The sequence below is a fragment of the Cyprinus carpio genome, chromosome A9 (assembly GCF_018340385.1).
Source record: "Cyprinus carpio isolate SPL01 chromosome A9, ASM1834038v1, whole genome shotgun sequence".
Taxonomy (NCBI): Eukaryota; Metazoa; Chordata; class Actinopteri; order Cypriniformes; family Cyprinidae; genus Cyprinus; species Cyprinus carpio.
The window spans coordinates 26,237,679-26,260,493 of NC_056580.1; the positions used below are offsets into that span (position 1 = coordinate 26,237,679).

At 33.8% G+C, this 22,815-nt stretch overlaps 1 protein-coding gene across 1 annotated transcript in view; it reads left to right on the forward strand.

Annotated features, from left to right (window-relative positions):
* The window catches only part of lrp2a (low density lipoprotein receptor-related protein 2a), a 90,501-nt gene that overhangs the window by 6,643 nt on the left and 61,043 nt on the right, over window positions 1–22,815 (forward strand). Inside the window, exons 2-17 of the mRNA XM_042764459.1 lie at window positions 4,261–4,374; window positions 5,960–6,082; window positions 6,358–6,474; window positions 8,196–8,306; window positions 9,621–9,734; window positions 9,847–9,963; window positions 10,079–10,222; window positions 11,313–11,432; window positions 11,531–11,659; window positions 12,911–13,080; window positions 17,082–17,305; window positions 17,859–18,065; window positions 18,176–18,378; window positions 20,203–20,343; window positions 20,478–20,681; window positions 22,046–22,238. Coding sequence (XP_042620393.1) covers window positions 4,261–4,374; window positions 5,960–6,082; window positions 6,358–6,474; window positions 8,196–8,306; window positions 9,621–9,734; window positions 9,847–9,963; window positions 10,079–10,222; window positions 11,313–11,432; window positions 11,531–11,659; window positions 12,911–13,080; window positions 17,082–17,305; window positions 17,859–18,065; window positions 18,176–18,378; window positions 20,203–20,343; window positions 20,478–20,681; window positions 22,046–22,238 — 2,431 coding nt within the window. The remainder of the gene's footprint in view (window positions 1–4,260; window positions 4,375–5,959; window positions 6,083–6,357; window positions 6,475–8,195; window positions 8,307–9,620; window positions 9,735–9,846; window positions 9,964–10,078; window positions 10,223–11,312; window positions 11,433–11,530; window positions 11,660–12,910; window positions 13,081–17,081; window positions 17,306–17,858; window positions 18,066–18,175; window positions 18,379–20,202; window positions 20,344–20,477; window positions 20,682–22,045; window positions 22,239–22,815) is intronic.

Here is a 22,815-nt window from a genome sequence, read left to right on the forward strand (position 1 = left end):
AATCCATTATTAAAGAGCACATCACAGGGGACGAGGCTGATAAACTTCTGACTCATACATAATAAATGCTCTGCTAATACAGCGTTTGTTTTGCCATGGCACAGAACCAACATGCTGTCCATTACGATACGTTTAAATTAATATTGAAGAGGTATTATGACAGGATTGAGACTAGTAATATTTTACAAACTACCTGTGTACAGAAGTATGGAAGCCTGTTTCTGCCACTGAATAAAACAAGGTAATAGCGGGTTTTCCTCAGAATTGCACTTTTTTTCTTGCAATTGAAAGTTTATATCTTGCAATTCTGAAAAAAAGAAAAAAAATCAGAATTGCAAGATATAAACTTGCAATTGTGAGAAAAAAAAAAGTTTTCCATACAGAAGGAAGCACATTAAAAGAATAGGTCTCCCAAAAAATTAAAATGCATTCGATGCAAACCTGGAAAACAAAAAAATAAATTTGAATATTTATCTTTTTTGGAGCTTTATATTCATTGTTACACTAAACTGTTGTTGTATGGCATTGCTGGGTGAACTTTCCCTTTAAATCTTGCTAAAACACTTCCAACCTGCCATGTCTCACAACAAGAGGGAGTTGTTCCTCCATCCATTTAGAGATTACTTTATTGCACTGTAAGACTAATTTTTTTGTCAGTCGGATGTCTAAACATATTACCTCAGATTTTTAGCAAGGTTACTGGTCGGCTAAATGTCAATGATGACCTCATAGTTTAGCGCAGTTCTCAGTTTCCTATTGGCAGGCTCTGTGCGCTCAAGCTGTTTGATTGGGTCACACGAGTTCCCTAAAAGGAAGAAGGTCAGATAAGATTCTTGTTTCAACTGATCCAAACATCCACGCTTAGTGAAAAAAAAAAAATATATATATATATTTGTAGGATATTCTGGGTGGTTGATAGGATGTTGCTATGCAATTGGTAGAATGGTTTGAGTGGTTGCCAGGGTTTTGCTATGCCATGTGTAGGATGTTCTGGCTGGTTGATAGGATGATACTGTGTAAATTTGTGGAATGTTTTGGGGGGTTACTAGGGTGTTGTTATGCAATTGGTACAATGTTCTGTTTGGTTGCTAGAGTGTTGCTATGCAATTTGTAGGATATTTTGGGTGTTTGCCAGCAATTGATATGGTGTTCTCAGTGGTTTCTAGGGTGTTGCTGTGTTAATAATTAGTAACCAAAGTTCAAAGTGACCACAGATCTAATATCTGTGATATTCTGGTCTCGATTTCAATGTAAATCTAGATTTTTCTTGCCCATTTTATAGTCTACCAGGTGAAAATTGTAAGTTTGGTCACTTGGAAAACTTTCTAAGTTTGGTCACTTTTTTTAACAGGGATCCCTAACCTCAAGTCTGACTTTACCTGTCTTCAGAGGGCATGCAAAATTAGATACATTGGATGTTTAATCCTGTTATGATTTGCTTTACAAAAGAATTATGCATGAGGTTACTCATGGACATTTAATCAAATAATTATAGAGCCTTTAAATTTAAGTTCTGGGAACTTCTGAATTTGAATGCTGCAACTTCTTTTGGGAAGATCACATACATTTGACCAGAGACTGTGTGTGTGTGTGTTTAGGTAAGCGGTGATAAGACATACTCACTCAGCTCCCCCTCCAACCCTCCAGCCCTTCACCACGTCATTCCACCTTGCATCTCCCTTTGCTTTTGGAATTTGGGTGTAAGGGCTACGGTACCACCCGGTACCGATATTTATCCTAATTACATTTCTGACAAGGAACAGGACGCACCATTCATCAGTGTCAGCGAGAGACAATCAGAATCCCACATTCCGCTCGTCTGACCGACGGCCCTGATGGAGGGCTTCTCTGCTGAGCTATGCTGAGGGTGTCGATATGTCCCGGAGCCCGTCGGGGAAGGTAGATGGGTGGTACGTTATCTCCTCAGATGTTACTCACAGGGGGAGATCAAAAGGAAGGGGTGGGATGAAGGAGAGTTAGGGCTGTAGAAGTGCCTTCTTGTCGACTGGCACGCTTCTCCCCTCTCTCTCAGTTCCATTTCCTAAATCCAAAATCATCATCATTGAAAAATAACAATCACACACACACATAAAGAGGTGTGAGCGCATGCTTTTCAGAATTGAAATGGGTGCTGCTTTGATTTGATTTTCTTCACTGCAAACATTGATTTTAGTATTTCTGTCCTGATTTTCCGTACAAATATTTACACATCCTCAAACAAAATACACTTACTTGAGATGCGAAATTGTTTAACATAAAACTATTTGATTACAGAGAACATATGTTGAATTAAGACTATATCTGAGCTGATTGTCTCATTGGGCTCATTTTTATTCACTAAATTTTGCTTGTTTTATACTATTTACCAAAACACCAAAGACAAAATTTAGCAAATGGTGTAAAAAAAAAATGATGTGATGTCTTAACATCTTATGCAATTTTGCTTCTATGCATTGTAAATAATCATTTTTCAAATTTTGCATAATTTTTAGCTCCTTTTTAATGACTTATTTATACATTATTTCAATCTCAGGCAATATAATTTCACTTTAGACAAAAATTAAAGCTGCATTCTGTAACTTTTTCTTTGGTTAAAAATTATCCAAAATCAATTATTGAGCAAGTACATAACCAATCAGTGTTCCAAACTATCTCCTTACCATAGCTCACAATGGTAAGCTTGTAATAATGTTTTCTAATTTGAGTGGTTCAGGTCATATGTCTTTGCATCATTACATCATGTCTGTATACATAAAGTCCCGGCTAGTAGGCTATATCGTGTGTGTGGATGCTGCAGGTGGCGGATCATTTGTAGCCTCTTCTTACAGCAGCTGGAATAATTAAAGTTATCATTTTGAGAATAGAGTCTTAAATGCATGATGGTAATGAAACACATGTAAGTGACTGAAATAAGATTATATTCCAGTTTTAAATGGCTTGAACATTAAATTGCTTTTTGTGGTTAAAAGAACAATTTATTTCGATAACATTTAAATGGTATGACAATTAGAGATTAGACTGTACAAAATTTGATATCTACAGATAACGCTTATACACACTAAATACACATAATCACAGTGTTGATGTTGTAAACGGTAACAGTTTGAGAACATAGTATAATGATAATAATAATTTGCATGGTTTTATGTGATCTGAGCTAACTTCGCGATCGTTAGATTGGTAGCGCGATTAAAAAAAAAATTCAGTTGGTCAGAACAAAACTGGCAGACGTGTTGTGTACTTGTTCAGATTTTTCCAGTTAAACTTCATATTTTGGACATACTTCCAAGACGTCGTACCTAATTCTGAAGTACAGTGCGTGGATATCCACACTGGTGCATTGACTGACAGCCAACACATACATCTCAAAACATTAGATTCCTCCACGCTGAGGAGCCGTGCCGATGCACAACCCACATAAACAAGATAATTCCACAAATAACTGCAATTGCAGGTTTCAAACAGAGATGGTGACAAAGAGGCAAAATTTACGCACTGCTGCGTAATCTTTGTTTAATCTGAACAGTTTGTAGATAACGCCTCCAATGTACTTAGCTTTTAGAGTCTTATTTGTCTTATTTGTTACACATACACATACTGTACATACACATACATACATTTTTTAAACTGTTATGCAAAAGATTAAAAAAAAGTACAAAATAAACAATGTAATTTTGAAATAAATACAGTAGTTTAAGTATATTAAGAGTACAGCCACTTTAAAAATCTTGCTTTCTTTCTGAAATATAAACTTGACAGTTTTTTTTAGTCACTGTTACATTTTAGGTAATTGACAAGGATACATACAAAATAATTCTTTTAGGACTGTTCAGAGACATTCTCACGGAACTGCAACATTGATCATGTATATTGCACGTTTGCATCTAGAAAGGTCGGAGGTCTTTGGATCGGTCGGGAAGGATATTGTCCATGTAGGGGGAGATCTTTGAACCTTATCTTGTGTTGTAACTCCTGCAATGTTTATATTATTTCTTATTACATTACATTATCTTGACTTTTCAAATCCATCATGGTCAAGTTTTATGATGTGTGGGAGTAGATCTTTGGTTGCTATCTTGTACAGTCTGCATTGAGTAAGCCCGAAGCCCTGAATGATGAACGTGAGTTTTTCTCCTTTTTGTGAAAGCTAATGGATGCAAGGGTTTTAGGCATCTGTCAGCTGGCACAATCAGGTCAAAGATCAGGTAAGAATGTTACACAGAATTAATGTGTGAAAGGATGCTGTCATTTTCTGTGTAGGTTCAGGTTGTGAAGCGGGGTCTTTCAGCTGTGGGACAGGCCGTTGTATTCCAGCAAGCCAGAGGTGTGATGGAACAACCGACTGTTCGGATAACGGCGACGAAATTGGCTGCCGTAAGTAACTCTTCCTCCACAGTCACAAGGTCACACTGAACGCTGATAAAGAGTGGCAAGTGTGAAATACAGCCATTCAGTTTGTAATCTGTAAACCCGAGTGGCCTCAGCACTGGCCATGTGTTCCCTCAGGAATTTAAAATGAGTTTTTAGAATTGTAGTTTTTGGCTTAAACAGTAACATGGTTAGCACTACTAGCATCATTTTTTTTTTTTTTTTACATCATTTTGAGTTTTAGAAACATAGGTTTCTTACCAGTTTTAGGACTGTTTTCACACATTCATGCTAGATGTATTCAAGAAATCAATTCCTGTGTAAAACTGGCTAGCTTTCTATGGACAGCAGATCTCTGGAAATCATGGCATTGGCAAAATATGGAGTGGCATAGACCAAAAGAGTTTTGAGGGGTGAAAACCTACAAGATTAAAAATTAAGAAGTTAAAAGGTCATGCTAGGCACATTGCATTGTGGTATACAAAACCCAATGCAGTTTTCACTGCTGTATACTGCATATTTTGACAAATTTAGTAGGTATTTTGGGCATAATGAAAGGTACAGTGCAAAAAAATTATGTGCTTAGTATTTGAACATGTTTTTAGTACAAATATCTAAATATTCTTAAATTAAGATACATTGAGAAGCAAAATGACTGAAGATATTGAGTTTTGTTTTCTGAAAAAAAGTGGGTTTTTGCTTAAAACAAGAAAAATATATGTGACCCTGGAGCACAAAAGCAGTCTTAAGTCGCTGGGGTATATTTTTTAACAATAGCCAAAATACATTGTATGGGTCAAAATTATCCATTTTTCTTTTATGCCAAAAATCATTAGGATATTAAGTAAAGATCATGTTCCATGAAGATATTTTGTAAATTTCCTATCATAAATATATCAAAACTTAATTTTTTATTAGTAATATGCATTGCTAAGAATTCATTTGGACAAATTTAAAGGCGATTTTCTCAGTATTTTGATTTTTTTTTTGCACCCTCAGAATCCAGATTTTCAAATAGTTGTATCTTAGCCAAATAATGTCCGATCCTAATAAATCATACATCAATGGAAAGCTGATTTATTCAACTTTTATATGATGTATAAATCTCAATTACAAAAAAATGACACTTAAGACTGGTTTTGTGGTCCAAGGTCACATATATTAGTGGGGTAAGAAAAATAATCCCATTTTACATTGTTTTATTTTACATAGCTCACAGACATATGTTTCTTGTTTTGTAACAATCAAAAATCACTTAATTTTGATTGTTTTTTGTTTTTTCTGAAAACAAGACTTCAGTATCTTCAGTAATTTTGTTTCTCAAGTAAATTTAAGAATGTTTAGATATTTTACTGGAAAACAAGTCAAAAATACTAGCGAATTACATACAGTATATACTACACAAAAATGATTAATTTTTTGCTATTTCAAACAAGTTTGGACCAATAAATGAAAAGATATTTATTTCAGTATATCCATGTCATTTCTAAAATTCCTCCTCTTATGGAGTCAGTCAAGGAGCTCTTTGAAAGGAAACTCTTAGCGCAGGCCAGCTCAGATCTCTTCTAGCTGTGTTATTATGCTCTTCCAGCCGAGCCCACCTGCGAGAGCGCTCAGTTCCAGTGCTTGAGTGACGGCGAGTGCATTCCTCAGCACTGGGTCTGCGATGATGAAGAGGATTGCGAGGATGGCTCCGATGAAAGGCAGCACTGCCGTGAGTACTCCTTATCTCCACCCATCCGTCTCTCCCTCGCTTTCTACTTCCATTTCAATTACGACTGTCCGTCAGAGCTGAGAGCTCCATTGACTCCCAGTAATGTACAGGGATGTAATTTCCGTCATGTCAGAGAAACACGATATCAGGCAACAACCTGAAAAACAAAAGGCAAAGCATGCATGTGTTGTAGGGAGAGCATGCCACTTTAGTGAAGATGAGGACCACCCAGTGCACTTATATTATAACCATGTGTCTTTGATCTTTGCTGGCAGCTGGCAGGACGTGCTCCAGTTCACAGTTCACCTGTACGAATGGGGCCTGCGTCCCGGGAGGATACCGGTGCGACCATGTGCCTGACTGTCTAGACGGAGCAGATGAGAGAAACTGCCGTAAGTATGCTGTCGGTGTGTGTGTGACGGGATTAGAGCTGGGCAGTATAGCTAAATACTTACAGTATATTTAAGGTAATTTATGGATATTTAATGTAACCACTCAAAAGTTTGGGGTCGGTAAGTTTTTTTTTATGTTTTTGAAATGTCTTATTACCACCAAGGCTGCATTTATTTGAACAAAAATACATAAATTGTTACAGTTTAAAGTAGCTGTTTTCTATTTGAATATATTGTAAAATGTAATTTATTCCTATGATGCAAAGCTGAATTTTCAGCATCATTACTCCACATGATCCTTCAGAAATCATTCTAATATTCAGATTTGCTGCTCGAGAAGCATTTTTTATTATTATCAACACTGAAAATAGTCATGCTGCTTAATATTTTTGTGGAAACTGTAACACTTTCTTCAGGATTCTTTGATGGATATAAAGTTCAAACAAACTAAACCATAAAAGAACATTTTCAATTGAAATAAAATAAATGTAAACGAAATAGAATGTAATTTTTTTATTTTATTCCAGCTAGTTACCAAAGCAACATTTCTCATTTTCATTAAGCATTTCTCATTTTATATTTTCTCATTTTCATTTAACTTGATGTCCTAAAATGACTAAAACTGAAATAAAATTTAAGACTTTACAGACATATTAAACAAAAAAAATAAAAAAAAATAAAAAAATAAATGACAATAAAAATGACAAAGACACAACAAATTGACTAAAACTATAACTAAAACTTAAATGAAAACAAAAAATACAAACTAATTAAATCTAATTCAAAATAACTATATAATAATTATGTAACTGTATAACTTCAAAAACTATAATAGTATCTCAAAAATAATAAAATAACTGCTTAACGCTACAATTTTTCATGAAATTAATAAATATAAGATTGCTGTTTAATCATTTTCAATATTATGCATCATTAGTTTTGAATCAGCTGTGAATTGTTTTGAACTGATTCACAGTTTTGAATCAAATTGACTAATTCTGTTTCTGTTTTCTAATGCGGCTTCAATCAGATGCCAAAGTGAAATCACTTTATAAATTCATATCAAACCCATTGCACCCTTGTCCTTTAACTACCTGACTCCATTCTGCTATGCTTTTTATGATCCAGCCAGTTCCCAAACTCATGTCCTTGTTCCTTAAATATCCTATTTCATGCGGAAATGCATTAGATTAAGGATGCAGAACGGTCACGACGTTGCATTGCATTTCAAGAATTTAACGCTCTCATACTTGCACTAGTCGAACAACGTTTAAATATCATAAAGTGCATAAACATCATAGCAATATATTGTAAATATGTCATGAATATTTGGTATATCGCCCAGCCCTAGATGTGTGTGTGTGTGTGTGTGTGTGTGTGTGTGTGTTTCATCCCCCTCAAAGGCTCCTGTGGCATTTTAATCAATTTGTAAGATTAAGAGTCTTGCTGATGGACAGAAATGGCCACAATATGCTTCTTGTTTGTCAGAGTTGATTGTAGATTCCTCTGTGGATTAGTGCGAGTGTAAGTTCATCACTGAGCTCTTATCACACACTGCTTTACTCTACCAGACTTGCTATGCACATAATGGGCATTTGGCTGCAGATGTTTGTGTTTGTTTTCTACATTAGCTTTATGCTGATTCTTTACTTGCGTCACTGTATTGTATTACAGAGTGATTATATTTTATTGAATGACTGGATGTGCTCTCTTTTCCTCAGTTTACCCAGAGTGCTCGGAGCTGAGGTGTGCTAACGGGGCGTGTTATAACAGGAGCCAGCGCTGTGACCAGGTGCTCAACTGCCGAGACGGCTCAGACGAAGCCAATTGCAGTGAGTGTATTTCCCTGGCAGGACACACACACTGACACAGTCATCTACTGGATGGCCTGGAAAACGTCTCCGCTACTTTTACAATTGCAAGATTTGAAGCCTGTGACTTTTTGTGACTTTTTTATCATTGGCATCTACGATTCCATGAAGAACCTTTAACATACATTGTTTTCATTGGACAAAAGGTTCTTTACAGCATAAAAAAAGTTATTTAGAAAATAAAAAAAAACACCTTCTTTTAAGAACGGCTCGTTAAAAAGTTTCTTCAGGGGAGTCAAAATACTTCTTCTATGGCATCACTGTGAATTTTTTTTGACTATAATATGTATTATTTTAGATTATAATATATAGTTTTCATTTTTTTTACTCATACTCATGATGTTTCTCTATTATTTGTAATATTATTTATATAATACTGTAGTTTTTACCGATTTTTAAAAAATATTTTTTATAATATTTTACCAATATTTTAAATTTGAGAAATTTGGTTATGTGCTTTTTTTTTTTTTTTTAAACGTTAATCTTTTGGTATAAATTGATCTTTATTTCAGTTTTAGGTTTTATTTGTTTTCAATTAATGATTTGTTGAAGTTTTTAATTTGATATGTATATTTTATTTTATTTCAATTAAAAATTATTATAATAATTTTTTTAGTTCTGGTAAATAATAACCCTGATTCGGTGAAACACAATATAAGATATTAGACAGAATGTTCAAGCTGCTTTTTTCCAAACAATGAAAGTGGATGGCAACTTAGAAACACCAAAGCTCACAAAACACCATAAAAGTACCCTAAAACTATCAATAAATGCAGTATATGTGACTTTCGTGCTATATTTCAAGTGTTATTAAGCCATTTCATAGTTCATCAAGCAAATTTAATTCATTGTTCACTGATTATCCCATTTGCTGTCTCATTTTTTGTCACGATTCGTCACATCATACAAAAACCGATGCCATTTGCCATCGGTGATATCAAACCTGGTGTAAATGTCCAAAAATGTCATTTGTGAATTGAAAACAAGGACAAATCATGTTTGAGAGGCTTAAATTTTGGTATGCATCTCGCACAAATCTTTTTATAGCTTTATTTTTGTAATAATGTGAACAAATTGGAAGAAACAATGCTAAAAAATTCATTTCTGGCTCTACTATACCTTATCATACTGTATTTTATGCTGAATTTTATTTTGATATTCACCCTTTTTCCATCCTTTGGTGTGATGAAAATATACCAAGTATAGTTATCTTCAGCTTTATTGAACTTTTATGAAATTGTGTCGTGGATAGACATATTTCTTGTTTGTTTCCAGCCCAGCGGTGCAGCAGCGGTCAGTTTCAGTGCAGTAATGGAGAATGTATCCCTCGCGGATACGTCTGCGATCATGACGATGATTGTGGAGACAGAAGTGATGAACAGAACTGCAGTATGTATATTTCATGTCACAGTTTCTCAAATGCAACCATAAAGACTGTAAAAAGGTATCTTAGAAAAGCCTTTTACTCAGGTATGAACGTTCACTAATGCATTCTCTACAGCCTACCCGACCTGCAGAGGAACGTACTTCACCTGTCCCAGCGGCCGCTGCATTCATCAGGTCTGGCTGTGTGATGGAGAGGATGACTGCGAGGACAATGCAGATGAGAGAGGCTGCGGTACATCCTTAAAATGTCCTTCTTCCTGCTAAATATTGCAAAAGCCAGGCTTCCTAATGATTGTATTTCAGAACATGAAAGTATCTTGAAATGGTGTTTTTTGTGTTGTGCTTAGATAATGTGCAGCGTGAGTGTTATCCCGGGGAATGGCCGTGTCCTTCTTCTGGTGTTTGCATCCCTCTGGACCTTCTCTGCGATGGGACAGCACACTGTCCGGACGGAGAAGATGAAACCAATACCACTGCCGGACGCAACTGCAGTCAGTTACACACATAAATATTATAAATTAATTCATATTTAGACTTTTTTATATTTTCAGTTTTTATTTTGTGATTTAATTTTATTATGTGCTTTTGTCATTTTTATTTGTTTCTGTTTTTTATATTTCCATATAGCTTTAATTTATTTTATTTCAGTTCATTTTAGCTAGTTTTGTAGTCATTTTAATACTTATTTTATTAAATAAAAACATATTTCAGTTAATTGCCAGGCCACATTTCTAATTTTCTAATTTTTACATGTATGTACAGTAAGTATTTTATATTTATTTATAAAATATTTATATTTTATTTTCAGCATTATTTCTATTACTTAAAATCATTTTTAATAGGCTGAAAAATTTGCCGTGGAAACAATTTTCAGTCAGTTTAAAAAAAATTTTTTTTTCACTTTTATATTTTCAGTTTACATTTAAATTGCTAATTTAAATGTTAATAATGTTGTTAGGTGCTTTTGTTATTTGTATTTTTATATTACTATTTTATTTCAGTTTTAGTTTTTGTTCAGCTTTAGTTCTTTTTATTTTCAATTAATAATTTAGGTTTAAGTTTTTCATCTAATAACAATATTATTTTTCAGTTTTATTGCTATTGACAATTTTAATATTTTTGGTTAACATTTTTTAATATTTCTATATTTTTTTTATTTCAGTTTTAGTAATTTTAGTACTTAAATTCTTATTTTATAATGGAATATTTATATTTTATTTTATTTCAGCTGTGTTTCTATTACTGTTAAATGATTTTTAATACACTGAAAAAAATGTGGAAAAGTTTTCACTCAAAAATTGCTAGTAAATTTCACAAATAATTCAAAATAAACAGCAAGTGACAAATTGAATTAAATGTGAAAATTTGGAGTAAAAAGACTGAAATTGTTTTTTATTGTAAAACATAGCGGTATAATCTTTATTTAGAACTACAAAAAATATTTTATACAGTGTAATTTTAGTTGTAGTCTTAGATTTTGTTTATCATTTATTATGATGTCAATCTGCCAAAATGCTTGTGTTTGGTTTAACTAAGTGTTTCCTAACATTTCGAGTGCTGTACGGCTGTGTTTTGTGTCAGGTATCTGGCGCTGTGCATCTCTGAGCTGTGAGCATCACTGTCTCGCCTCTCCCGAAGGAGGAACCTGTTCCTGTCCGCCAGGATACATGGTCAGCAGAAACGACAGCCGCTCATGCATTGGTAAAACGTCTGATCGATGATTACAAATAGCTGCTCATATTCAATCAAACTGGTGACTTGTCATCAACTCTCCCTGTACTCTGTGCACATCTTTGCAGATAATGATGACTGTAGTCTGTGGGGCATGTGTGACCAGCTGTGTGAGGATCGGATCGGAAGCCATCGCTGCAGCTGTCGGGACGGTTACCTTCTGGAGCAGCACAGATACTGCCGAGCGAATCCGTCATGTGAGTTCATTCAGGCCTCTAACATGCTGCCTATATACTCAATATCTGTATGTAGGAGGTGTTTGATGAAGTGCTGCAATAGATTCATTCATTTCAGTTCAATTCATGTTTATTCGTATAGAGCTTTTCACAACATGCTTCAAAACAGCTTTACAGAGCATGCACTTTTCAGTATTACAATCAGAAAGTATTCTGTTATTCTGCTAAATTTCACAGTTAGTTAGAAAGAAATGGCAAGTAACACAATGAATAAAACTTGACATTCTGAAATAGAAAGACATTAGTAGAAAATAGTATGTATGTTTCTTGTAAAACACTCCAATTACATCCTCGAAAAATAATTTTTTAGAGTGTGGTTAGAACACATCATGTATTGAAATTAAACAGACAAAATTAACATATTTTACAGTTTGTGTATTCAGATAGCCATTCATAATAAATCATATTAAATTATTTAATATTTATTTTAAATATATTGTACACAGATTGTTACAAGTATTTTTAATTTTATTTATTTACTCAGTGTACATTTGTCTGATAAAAAAAATCATATTAGATGAATTGATATTATTTTTAAAATATATTTTTCACAAGTTTGTATTTATTTACTCAATTTACTTTCTCATGAAAAATCATATTAAATTAATTTATATTTATTTTAAATATACTTTACACAGGTTAACTAGTATTTTTTTTTACATTGTATTTATTTAATCACTTTTTCCCATAATGAACCACATTAAATATTGTATGTATTTATTGTATTTATTTACCCAGTGTCTTTTTTTCTCATAAATCATATCAAATTACTGTAATTAATATTTATTTTAAATATACTTTAAACAAGTTTTTTTTCATTATTGTATTTATTTATTCATTGTTTGTTTTTAATTTTTTCTGTTACTTCTGCATTATATTTTCCTGCATGCTTTCACGTAAGTATCATGGCTTTGAGACTAATATTCCTGGTGTTAACTGTTATCTTATATGCCCATTAATCAGGCTTTTTGCAGCTCATCTCTCTTCAAGCACCTCAGTTTGCATTGAATGCCATCATGTTATTAAGCTCCTGAAATGTCTACCTCCCAACCATTTGTTTGGCAGGCCCTGGAACTGAATAACTCTCTCACTTATTTGTTATGCCTTATCAAAAGTACATTTATATTAAGAGTTCTCTAAAGATTGTCAAACTGAATCCTTCACTTTGAAGCTATCCTTCCACATTAATTCACTTTGTTTGGCCATCTTTAGCTGGGGTGCCTTCGCTTATATTCTCCAATGGGAGAGACTTGCTGATTGCTGATGTCCACGGACACAGCGCTCAAACCCTGGTCGAGTCCCAGAACAGAGGAGTTGCTGTTGGTGTGGACTATCATTACCAGCTGCAAAGGGTCTTTTGGACCGACACAATCCAAAATAAGGTAAATGGTCTACAGACTACAGACTAACAACAACAGTCCTTTTGAAGTTGCATATAGTTCCTAAAAATAGCATTAGGGCTGATATTTATAAAGTAAAGACATTTATATTGTTACAGAAGATTTCTATTTCAAATAAATGCTGCTCTTTTGAACTTTCCATTCAACAAAGAATCCTGAAAAATAAAATGTATCACAGTTTCCAGAAACATATTAAGCAGCACAACTGTTTTGCAACATTGGTAGTAATAAGAAAGGTTTCTTGAGCAGCAAATCAGCATATTAGAATGATTTCTGAAGGATCATGTGACACTGAAGACTGGAGTAATGATGCTGAAAATACAGCTTTGATCACAGAAATAAAATGCATTTATAAAATATAATCAAATAGAAAACCTTACCGACCAGAAACCTTTTAAACAGTGTATCTCAATATTTTTCAGTCTTTTTGACACTATTTGCATTTTTTTTGTGTGTAAAATTCAGTCATTGTAATCGAACAGCCCTTGAATCCCAGATGTTTAATGCAAATTAAATACAGTTAACATATAGTTAATTAATTACCATATTGATCATAAACTATATATATATATATATATATATATATATATATATATATATATATATATATATATATATATATACTGCAGTCTTGGACCAGTCAATGGACTTAGAGCACAGTTTACTGTATTTCATTGCTTGGTGTGTGGCATTAATATTTCCCACTTACATTCATTTAATGCTCTGGCACCTGCCACAAGTTCTCAGTTTTCCTGAATTTAATAAGTGGAATTTCACAGATTACTGAAGTTCTAACCTTGTAAGATATCGATGTTACATTTGATAACAAAGCTCTGCATTATACCAGCTCTTCCTCCCTGGAGATGTACTAACGTCCCTGACCCTCAACACACACACACACACACACACACACACACACACACACACACACACACACACACACACACACACACACACACACACACACACACACACACACACACACACACACACACACACACACACACACACTCACTCACTCATTGTGCCAGTCAGTCTGCTCTGATCTCACCTCTCATACACCCCAGCAACAACGTTTGGCTAAAGGCCCAAATAAAGTCTGTCTCAAATAGAGTTTGCCAGTATCTTTCAAGCCTCCCTAAACTCTTCCTGAAGCAACCAAGACCGAGCAATATTATGTTAACCCTCAGAGACCCACTTTGAAATTAAAACATATTTAAAGTGTTTAAATAATGGGTTCAAACTTTCAACTCTCAAATGCATAATAGCAAAAAGTTAATGATTTTATAATGTGAATTTTCCAGCATGTCAGAGTCACACAGCAGGGTCATTGACACCACTAATGACTGCTTTGTAATACATTTTACACTTATATAATATGAATATGTAGACACACTACCAGTCAAAAGTTTTGGGGCTGTAAGATTTTTAAATGTTTCTAAAAGAAGTGTCTTATGCTCACCATGGCTTCATTTATATGACTAAAAATACAGTAAAAACTGTAATAATTGTGAAATATTATTACAATTTAAAAAGCTGCTTTATATTTAAATATATTCTAAAATGTAATTTATTCCTGTGATGCAAAGCTGAATTTTCAGCATCATTCAGTGTCACATGATCCTTCAGAAATCGTTCTAATATGCTGATTTCTGCTCAAGAAACATTGCTTATAGTTATTAATGTTGAAAACATTATATCATGTTTTTGTAGAAACTGTGATGTATTTTCTTTCCCAAGACTCTTTTATGAATAGAAAGTTAAAAAAAACAAAATTTATTTGAAATATAAATCATCTAAATGTCATTTTAAATCATTTAAAATAATATTTTTCATTTTGAATGTCATTTTTAATGTACTAGTGTACAGTATATATACTAATTATATTGTAATGTAAGTTATATTGTAAAAACGGTAATATGTATATTTTTTATTTCCCAACATGGAATTCATAGAATAATGAATAATCATTTTACAACCTTGAAATTTTTTTTGTTTGTTTGTTTGTTTGTTTTTTCATTTTGCTTTATTAATGTTTAACCAAAATTCATCCCAACACAAAAAAAAAGTGAGAAAAAGAAGAAAATATATAATAGATATCAGTGCTTGGGTCTCTGAGGATTAAAGAAAAAAAAACAGCTTGTGGAAGCTATGAAAGAAGTTGGCTCTTCATCAGCGGAAAGGGAATTCTTCAGCTGATGCCTGTAGATACTGCTAATACGCTAATAATGGGCGTCCATTCTGACTCCCAAAGGGCCGCAGTCATAGTAACTGACTCAAATCAGTGCTAGACTCCACGTTTTCTAATCTCCAGAAAGTGTCTGATAGGCAGGGAAATGCTTGCATATTTCTGCGTAATTTTATGCAACCTGAGAGGATCTGGAGTGAGCGTGCAATATTCTTCCCTTTTTTTATGCATTTTTTGGCCAGCTCAGAGAGCTTTGTTTCAAACTCTTGGCTACTTTGTGATTTGGAGATCAGCCATGGAACAAAAAAAGTGGGTACATGTGAGGAGACGGGCTTCGGAGTATCATGGCAGGGGGTCTCAGAGATCCACACCACCAGACCACCTTCACAGCTTGAGTGTCTGTTAAACGGGTCAGCTTAGAATCATAGTCTTTAGACGTTTGGCTCTGGTTTCTGAAGGGCAAAGCTTGCAAAGAGCATTGGTGCCTTAGCTTGTGTTATGATGCCAAGGGATCCAGCCTGAGAAACTGGTGCCATCTTTTAATCAACAGGGCAGTGGTTTCAGAGTACCATCTCTGGGGCAGCGGAGAAAGCCAAACTATCAGATGTCAGATGATATAAGCCAGACCACAATCTTATTACCATGATTATCTAAGAAGAGAATGTAATGTCAAGTTTTGAGCAAGTTTTGATTATGTTCTTGTAGGATTACAGCTGAAAAGACCATCTTAGATCAGTTTTCATAGGCTGGTTTCGTGCCACATAGAAACTAGTTTAGACATTCGTTATCCAAACCTGAGGCTTATTGACCATCGTGGTCTTTCAAGTGAAGCTGGGAAGGCAAGGGATTTGTGATGGTTAAACCAGTGTTATTTTTGTATTACTTGTATACTTTTATTTTTTTTATATATATAGTACTGCTTTTATTTTTATAGTTTCAGTTTTAATTTTAGTTTAATTTTTAGCCATTGTATTCATTATGCCATTTTATTTTTAATTGTATTTCGGTTTTAGTTCTTTAGTTTTTTATGTTTTTAGTAGTTTAATTTTTATTTATTTATTTAGAATATTCATTTTAGTTATTTAGAAATTTAGTTAATAATTTCAAAATGTTTAATTTTCATTTAGTTTAAAATATTTCATCTAATATTTATATTTTATTTTATTTCACTTTATTCGTTTTAACAAAAATGTTGTAGTTGTTATTTATTTAGTAATTTCAGTTAATTTTTAAATCATTCATGTATTTATGATATTTATTATTTATCATAGATTTCTGTAATGTTAATTTAGTGAAAGTGAATTCAATTAAAGTATATTCCGTTCTTCAACTTGGCAAGGCAGCATTTCTAATTTTCACTTAGTTTAGGCTTTTCATCTATTATTTATATTTTATTGTACAGTATTTCATCATTTAAATGTACAAAAATGGTTTTAGTTGTTTTTACGTCATTTCAGTTAATTTATAATATTTATTATTTATAAAATTGTATGTATAATATTTATTTTATTAATTGAGTAATTTAATTAGTAATTTCAATTCTAACCAGCATTTCTAATTTTCATTTAGTTTTTCACCTAATATTTTATTTTATTTCTTTTTAATTTCATTATTTTATTTTATTTTATTTTATTTTACCAGTGATTTTGATAGTTTTTATTTAGTAATTTCAGTTACTTATAATAGTTATTATTTATGATATTTTACAATATTTACAACATATGCTGGTCTTTTCAGCCGGATATCAAAACTTCAATGACAACTTCCCTAACCACAACTTGTTTGCTCCAAAAAGGTGTTTTCAGTGGATATGGACGGGTCACGTTTGCGGGTGGTGCTGAACGTATCTGTGGACTATCCTGAAAACCTGGCCGTGGACTGGGTGAATAACAAGCTGTACGTGGTGGAGGCCAGCGTCAACAGAATCGACATGGTGGACTTGGACGGGAGCAATCGGGTCACATTAATCGCCGAGCACCTGGGCAACCCGAGAGGTCTTGCACTTGACCCGACCGTGGGGTGAGTTCCCAAGGGAGACGTCAGATGCTTCCCGTTGACTTTAATCTTACCCTTGCTTCCTCCAACTAATCCACATCCATTGTAAGTGCAATCATGAAGCTGATCTCAGATACTGAGAAGGAGAATGTTGTACACTGTCTGTGAGGATTAGTCCGAAGTAATTAAGCAAAGATGAACTTCATGGAAACCCGATAGGGTCATACGGCCAGGTGGCCTCATGCTAAATTGAGAAGTGACAATAAGTGCGTATAGCTGCATCGCTTTGGTGTTTGAAAATAACATTCTTTGGGTATTCATTTCAAAATCTTGTTCTTATCCCCAAGGGTTTTATCCGTAACCCGATGCTCTCCAAACTGAGTGCTAACAATATATTTGTGTAAATACCTTTGAAGTTCAAGTTGCTCTTCATCTCTTTCAGTGCAATGTGAGATTAATAAATCATGATCCATCATTATAATGGGATCATTTAATTCAGGATTTTCTGTTTTAGATGTTAAATGCGATTAAAACAGTGTCTCTTGTTTCACAATGAGGTTGTTTTGTTTGAGTTTAGGTACCTTTTCTTCTCTGACTGGGATACTTTGAATGGGGAACCGGGTTTGGAAAGGGCCTACATGGATGGTACCAATCGCTACGGGATCATCAGGACCAAACTCGGCTGGCCTGCTGGGATTACTTTGGACCTTGAGACTAAAAGAGTATATTGGGTGGACAGCCGATATGATTATATCGAAACAACGACTTATGATGGCTTGCACAGGTATCTTCTAGGGGTTGCAGAGATGTTTTATTTGGAAATGCATGCTGATTTTCAAAAGTTGTTTGCACTTTCCGGAAGTCTGTTAAGATCTTATTTGAATTCTCCAATAGGAAAACTGTGGTCCATGGTGGGTCTGTGATTCCTCATCCATTTGCTATTACTCTGTTTGAGCATTCAGTCTACTACACTGACTGGACTAAGATGGCAGTTATGAAGGCTAATAAATACAGTGACAACAGCCCACAAGAGCTCTACAGGACCTCTCAGAGACCACATGGCCTGACGATGGTCCATGCATACAGACAGCCTTTTGGTAAGGAGCTAGAAAGTCTGAAATCTGGCACTCTTTATTACAGTATGTATATTAAACTGTTAGGAATTCAGCATCAAAATGCTGAAGCTTAAACTAATATTGCAATTAAAAAACTGAAAAATATAAAAAATATTTATATTATAATTCAAAATATTATTGAATACTAATAATGATAGATAAACAGTACTAAAATAACACAACGGCCAGTTTCACCTCAGATTACATTACAACTTCATTACATTACAACAAATGTTATTACATTATAACAAAAATTCAGTTTTTGAAAGTCTTGCTTTTTGAGGGAATATACTACTTATTTCATAAAGTAGTAAATCGCAAATGGTGTAATAAAAAAATCTGGTGCAATATTGACTGATTTTAAGTAAAAAATACAATATATTTGGAGTTGTTTTAACCCTCTGGGGTCGATGAACGCGCCGGCATGTTTTGTTGCATTTTTTAAAGCCCCTTTCAGTTTTGATCGTACAGATAAGAGCCATACATCATTTTGTATACACACTTAATAACAACAAAACTTTGTGCTTTTGTAAAATAAAGAAAACAAACAGGGTGCACTGTCTGCCGCCTTGGTCTGTATGATCTTCATTTAGAAATGTGTCATTAAAATGAACTGTAACTCAGCAAATACTCAACACAGAGACATGATAGATATACAGTATCTATAAAAAGCTTGACATGTTAACTTTTAAACGAAGCAAGTCTTATCGAAACAAATATTATGTGATAAAGCAATCCATATGAAACCAAAGCGATGTCCAGTCTTTCCCATCTGGCTTCATTATCTCTAATTAGATCACACCCACAAGCTAGTTTTGCTTTTGATATTACAATAGTAAAATGTTGAAAATGTTGAAATTCTAAATGTGTATAATGTAAAATTAAAAATGTCCCAAATGTAACATTGAAATATGCAAATGTATAAAATATATCAAATACATGCAAATGTGTAAATATTAAAAAAATTAATATTTAAATATTGTAATATATATAACATATTTTGCAATAAACTATGTATGTGACCCTGGACCACAAAACCAGTCTTAGGTGTCAATTTTTACAAAATTTAGATTTACACATCATATTAAAGCTGAATATATAAGCTTTTTATTGATGTATGGTTTGTTAGGACAATATACAACCGAGATACAACTATTTGAAAATCTGGAATCTGAGGGTGCAAAAAAATCAAAATATTGAGGAAATTACCTTTAAAGTTGTCCAAATGAAGTCTTTAGCAATGCATATTACTAATCAAAACTGAAGTTTTTATATATTTACGGTAGGAAACTTACAAAATATCTTCATGGAACATGATCTTTACTTAATATCCTAATGATTTTTGGCATAAAAGAAAAATGGATAATTTTGACCCATACAATGTATTAGTTTTGGCTATTGCTACAAATAGACCTGTGCAATATAAGACTGGTTTTGTGCTCTAAGATCACATATTTGGTGCAATTCCTGTTCCCAATGATCTTGTTTACATCTAATATTAAGATTTGTCTTTGGTATGAGATCACAAGTGGTCAGTGCTCAATATAGGTGTGAATGTGGCCCAAATAGTTTTGAACTGAAATCACTGAAAACAGACATGAAAATAACCAGAAATGCAATGATATTGCATCATATTTGTAGTGTAAATGTTTTGTTAATCTGTCCTGTTGCACAGCGGTGTTGAATTACTGTGATTAGGAGAGGTTTTAAACATAGCCACTTTAATCAAAAATACTGACAGATATCATGAAATTATTGCTATACTTTTTGTGATTTATTGACATCTACGCTTGTTTGATTGAACAGTAAGTAACCCCTGTGGCGCCGATCGAGGAGGCTGTGAACACATCTGTGTTCTGAGTCACAGAACTGATAACGGCGGCCTGGGATATCGCTGCCGCTGCCGAATGGGATACGATCTACATGCTGATGGCAAGAGATGCCTGGGTAAGACGGATCTGGTCTACAAAGATGCAAATTATTATTGCATCTTTGCATCTTATGTGTTTTAAAAGAGGCCATATCACACAAAAAATCTACATTTTGGGATGCAGCAACTTGAGAAAATATGTGTCTTGCAGCTGTGCGGCAGTTTCTGCTGTTCTCCAGTCAGCTGGCAGTCAGAGGGATCCCCTTCAACCTGTCCACACAGGAAGACATCATTCTCCCCATCACAGGAACTCCATCTTATTTCGTTGGAGTGGACTTCAGTGCTGCGGACAATTCAGTTTTCTTCTCTGATACAGTGAAGAACATCATCTACAAACAGAAAATTGATGGAACCGGTGAGAATTCGTTCATATTTCAGTAAAGCTGCTGTAAGCGATTTCAACTAACTTCTTTCAGACATACGTATATGCAATTTTTACCTTTGTAAATGTGCCTGTTGTCTTTTTTATGTAAAAATAAATTTAATCAATTAATTAAATCTGTCAGAATACTATAGGCTGTTACCAATATGATCAACATCAAAATAAACATTTATAAATTAACTACTTATTACAGGGTAGCGGTGCAATATTATGATAAATAATTGATATTATAATAATTATTATTAAAGTTGATTAGTAGAATGCATAAAAAACGGCAGGTCAAAATCTAAACCCCTTCAATGAGCCGTTGCATTCATGCACTCAACAGATATGTGTGTTTGCTAAATGCTGCATAAAACAATGCATACAAACAAATGTTTGGTGCAATGTCAGAAAATATAAATGTAATGCCACAATCAACATTTTTTATTCATTTGTATATTTTACTTTAACTGTGACAGTTGTAATTAATTAACTGTGCAGGGACATTTTTTGCCCCATATCTTGAATTTGGGGGGCATTTATTTTTGCCCCAAGCCTCCTGTAATTTCCAACCCTTGTGTTCTTCATTTCAAGGTATTTTATCCCATTCATTTTGCTGGTGAAAAAAGAACAAAATCTGTGCTCTGTTTGATGAAATGTGCTTGACTTGTAAGCAGATAAAGTGAGAAACTGATACTAACTGAATACTCCACTCAGCCCTCTGGATATTTGCTGTGTGCCAACAACACATTTTGCTGCCTTCAAAGGCCAACAACATGAGTTCACTGGTGTTGGACTACATTTCTAATAGAAATCCAGGACACCAATACCCTCCTCCCCCGACTCAACCCAAAACAATATAGAGTTTGCTCGTTTCATTCAACACCCGTGAGCCACATCTAAGTGAAAGCATATTCATTTGCACTGACAAAAATACAGTAAAAATTGTGAAATATTACAACTTAATAAATGTTATTTATTCCTGTGATGCAAAGCTGAATTTCAGCATACTCAAGTCTTCAGTGTCACAAAATCAAGAAAACAGTTGTGCTGCTTAATATTTTTGTGGAAACCAAGATAGATTTTTTTCAGGATTCTTTGATGATTAGAGAGTTCAAAAGAACAGCATTTATTTGATACGGAAATCATTTGAGATCGTTATAAATGTCTGTACTGTCACTTTTGCTCAGTGTAATGCATCCTATTTTATACTTCAACTGGAGGTTACTAATGACTGCTGTAAAAACATTTGCTGCAATCTGAGTTCTTTCTTGCTTTCATATCTTTTTAGTTTGCATACGACTGGCAGTGGATTGCGCTCTAATCTTTGTGTTGCTTTGCTTTAAACTGCACAGGCAGGGAGGTACTAGCAGCCAATCGGGTGAATGGTGTGGAAGATCTCGCTTATGATTGGATATCGAAGAACCTGTACTGGACGGATCCACGCTACAGGAGTATATCTGTCATGAAGGTCGCAGATAAGTCCAGACGAGCCATTATACAAAACCTCAATAACCCCAGATCCATAGTGGTCCACCCGGTGGCTGGGTGAGTCCTTTATTGGCTAGTCTTTTTTATGATATTTTATTTTATAGACATAAGAAAAGAAAAGTAGTTAATACAATGGCTCTGTTTCAAAGCTTAGTGAGCTACCTTGCTGTGTTCTGCCTAATTAGGCAGCTACCTTCTATAGGACGAGTGAAATGGAACCTCATAAGTGACCAATTTGAAGTGATCTACATAGGCCGCAACTCTGTGCATCATAAAAATAACATGCAAAGCACACATGAGACTGGACTTCTGTTAATAACTTTCAATAGAGTTTGGTATTAACATGCTGCTAAGCTAAAGAAGAGATTAATAAACGTAGTACATGCAAATATTAGATAAAACAGTACATTTTGAATTTTATTGCAGTTATTTTTAATTGTTTCTTTTTCATCGAAACTTGTTTAATGTAATTTTAGTTTTATTTATAAACTGTTAATTATTTATTAATACTTTTTAACTATTAGTATTTATCAATATATTGAATTATTATGTTTTTGTAATTGTGATATGTGCTTTTGTTTTGTTTTAAATTTTTGTTTTAATTTATTTCTTAGTTCATTTTTAGTTTTAATTA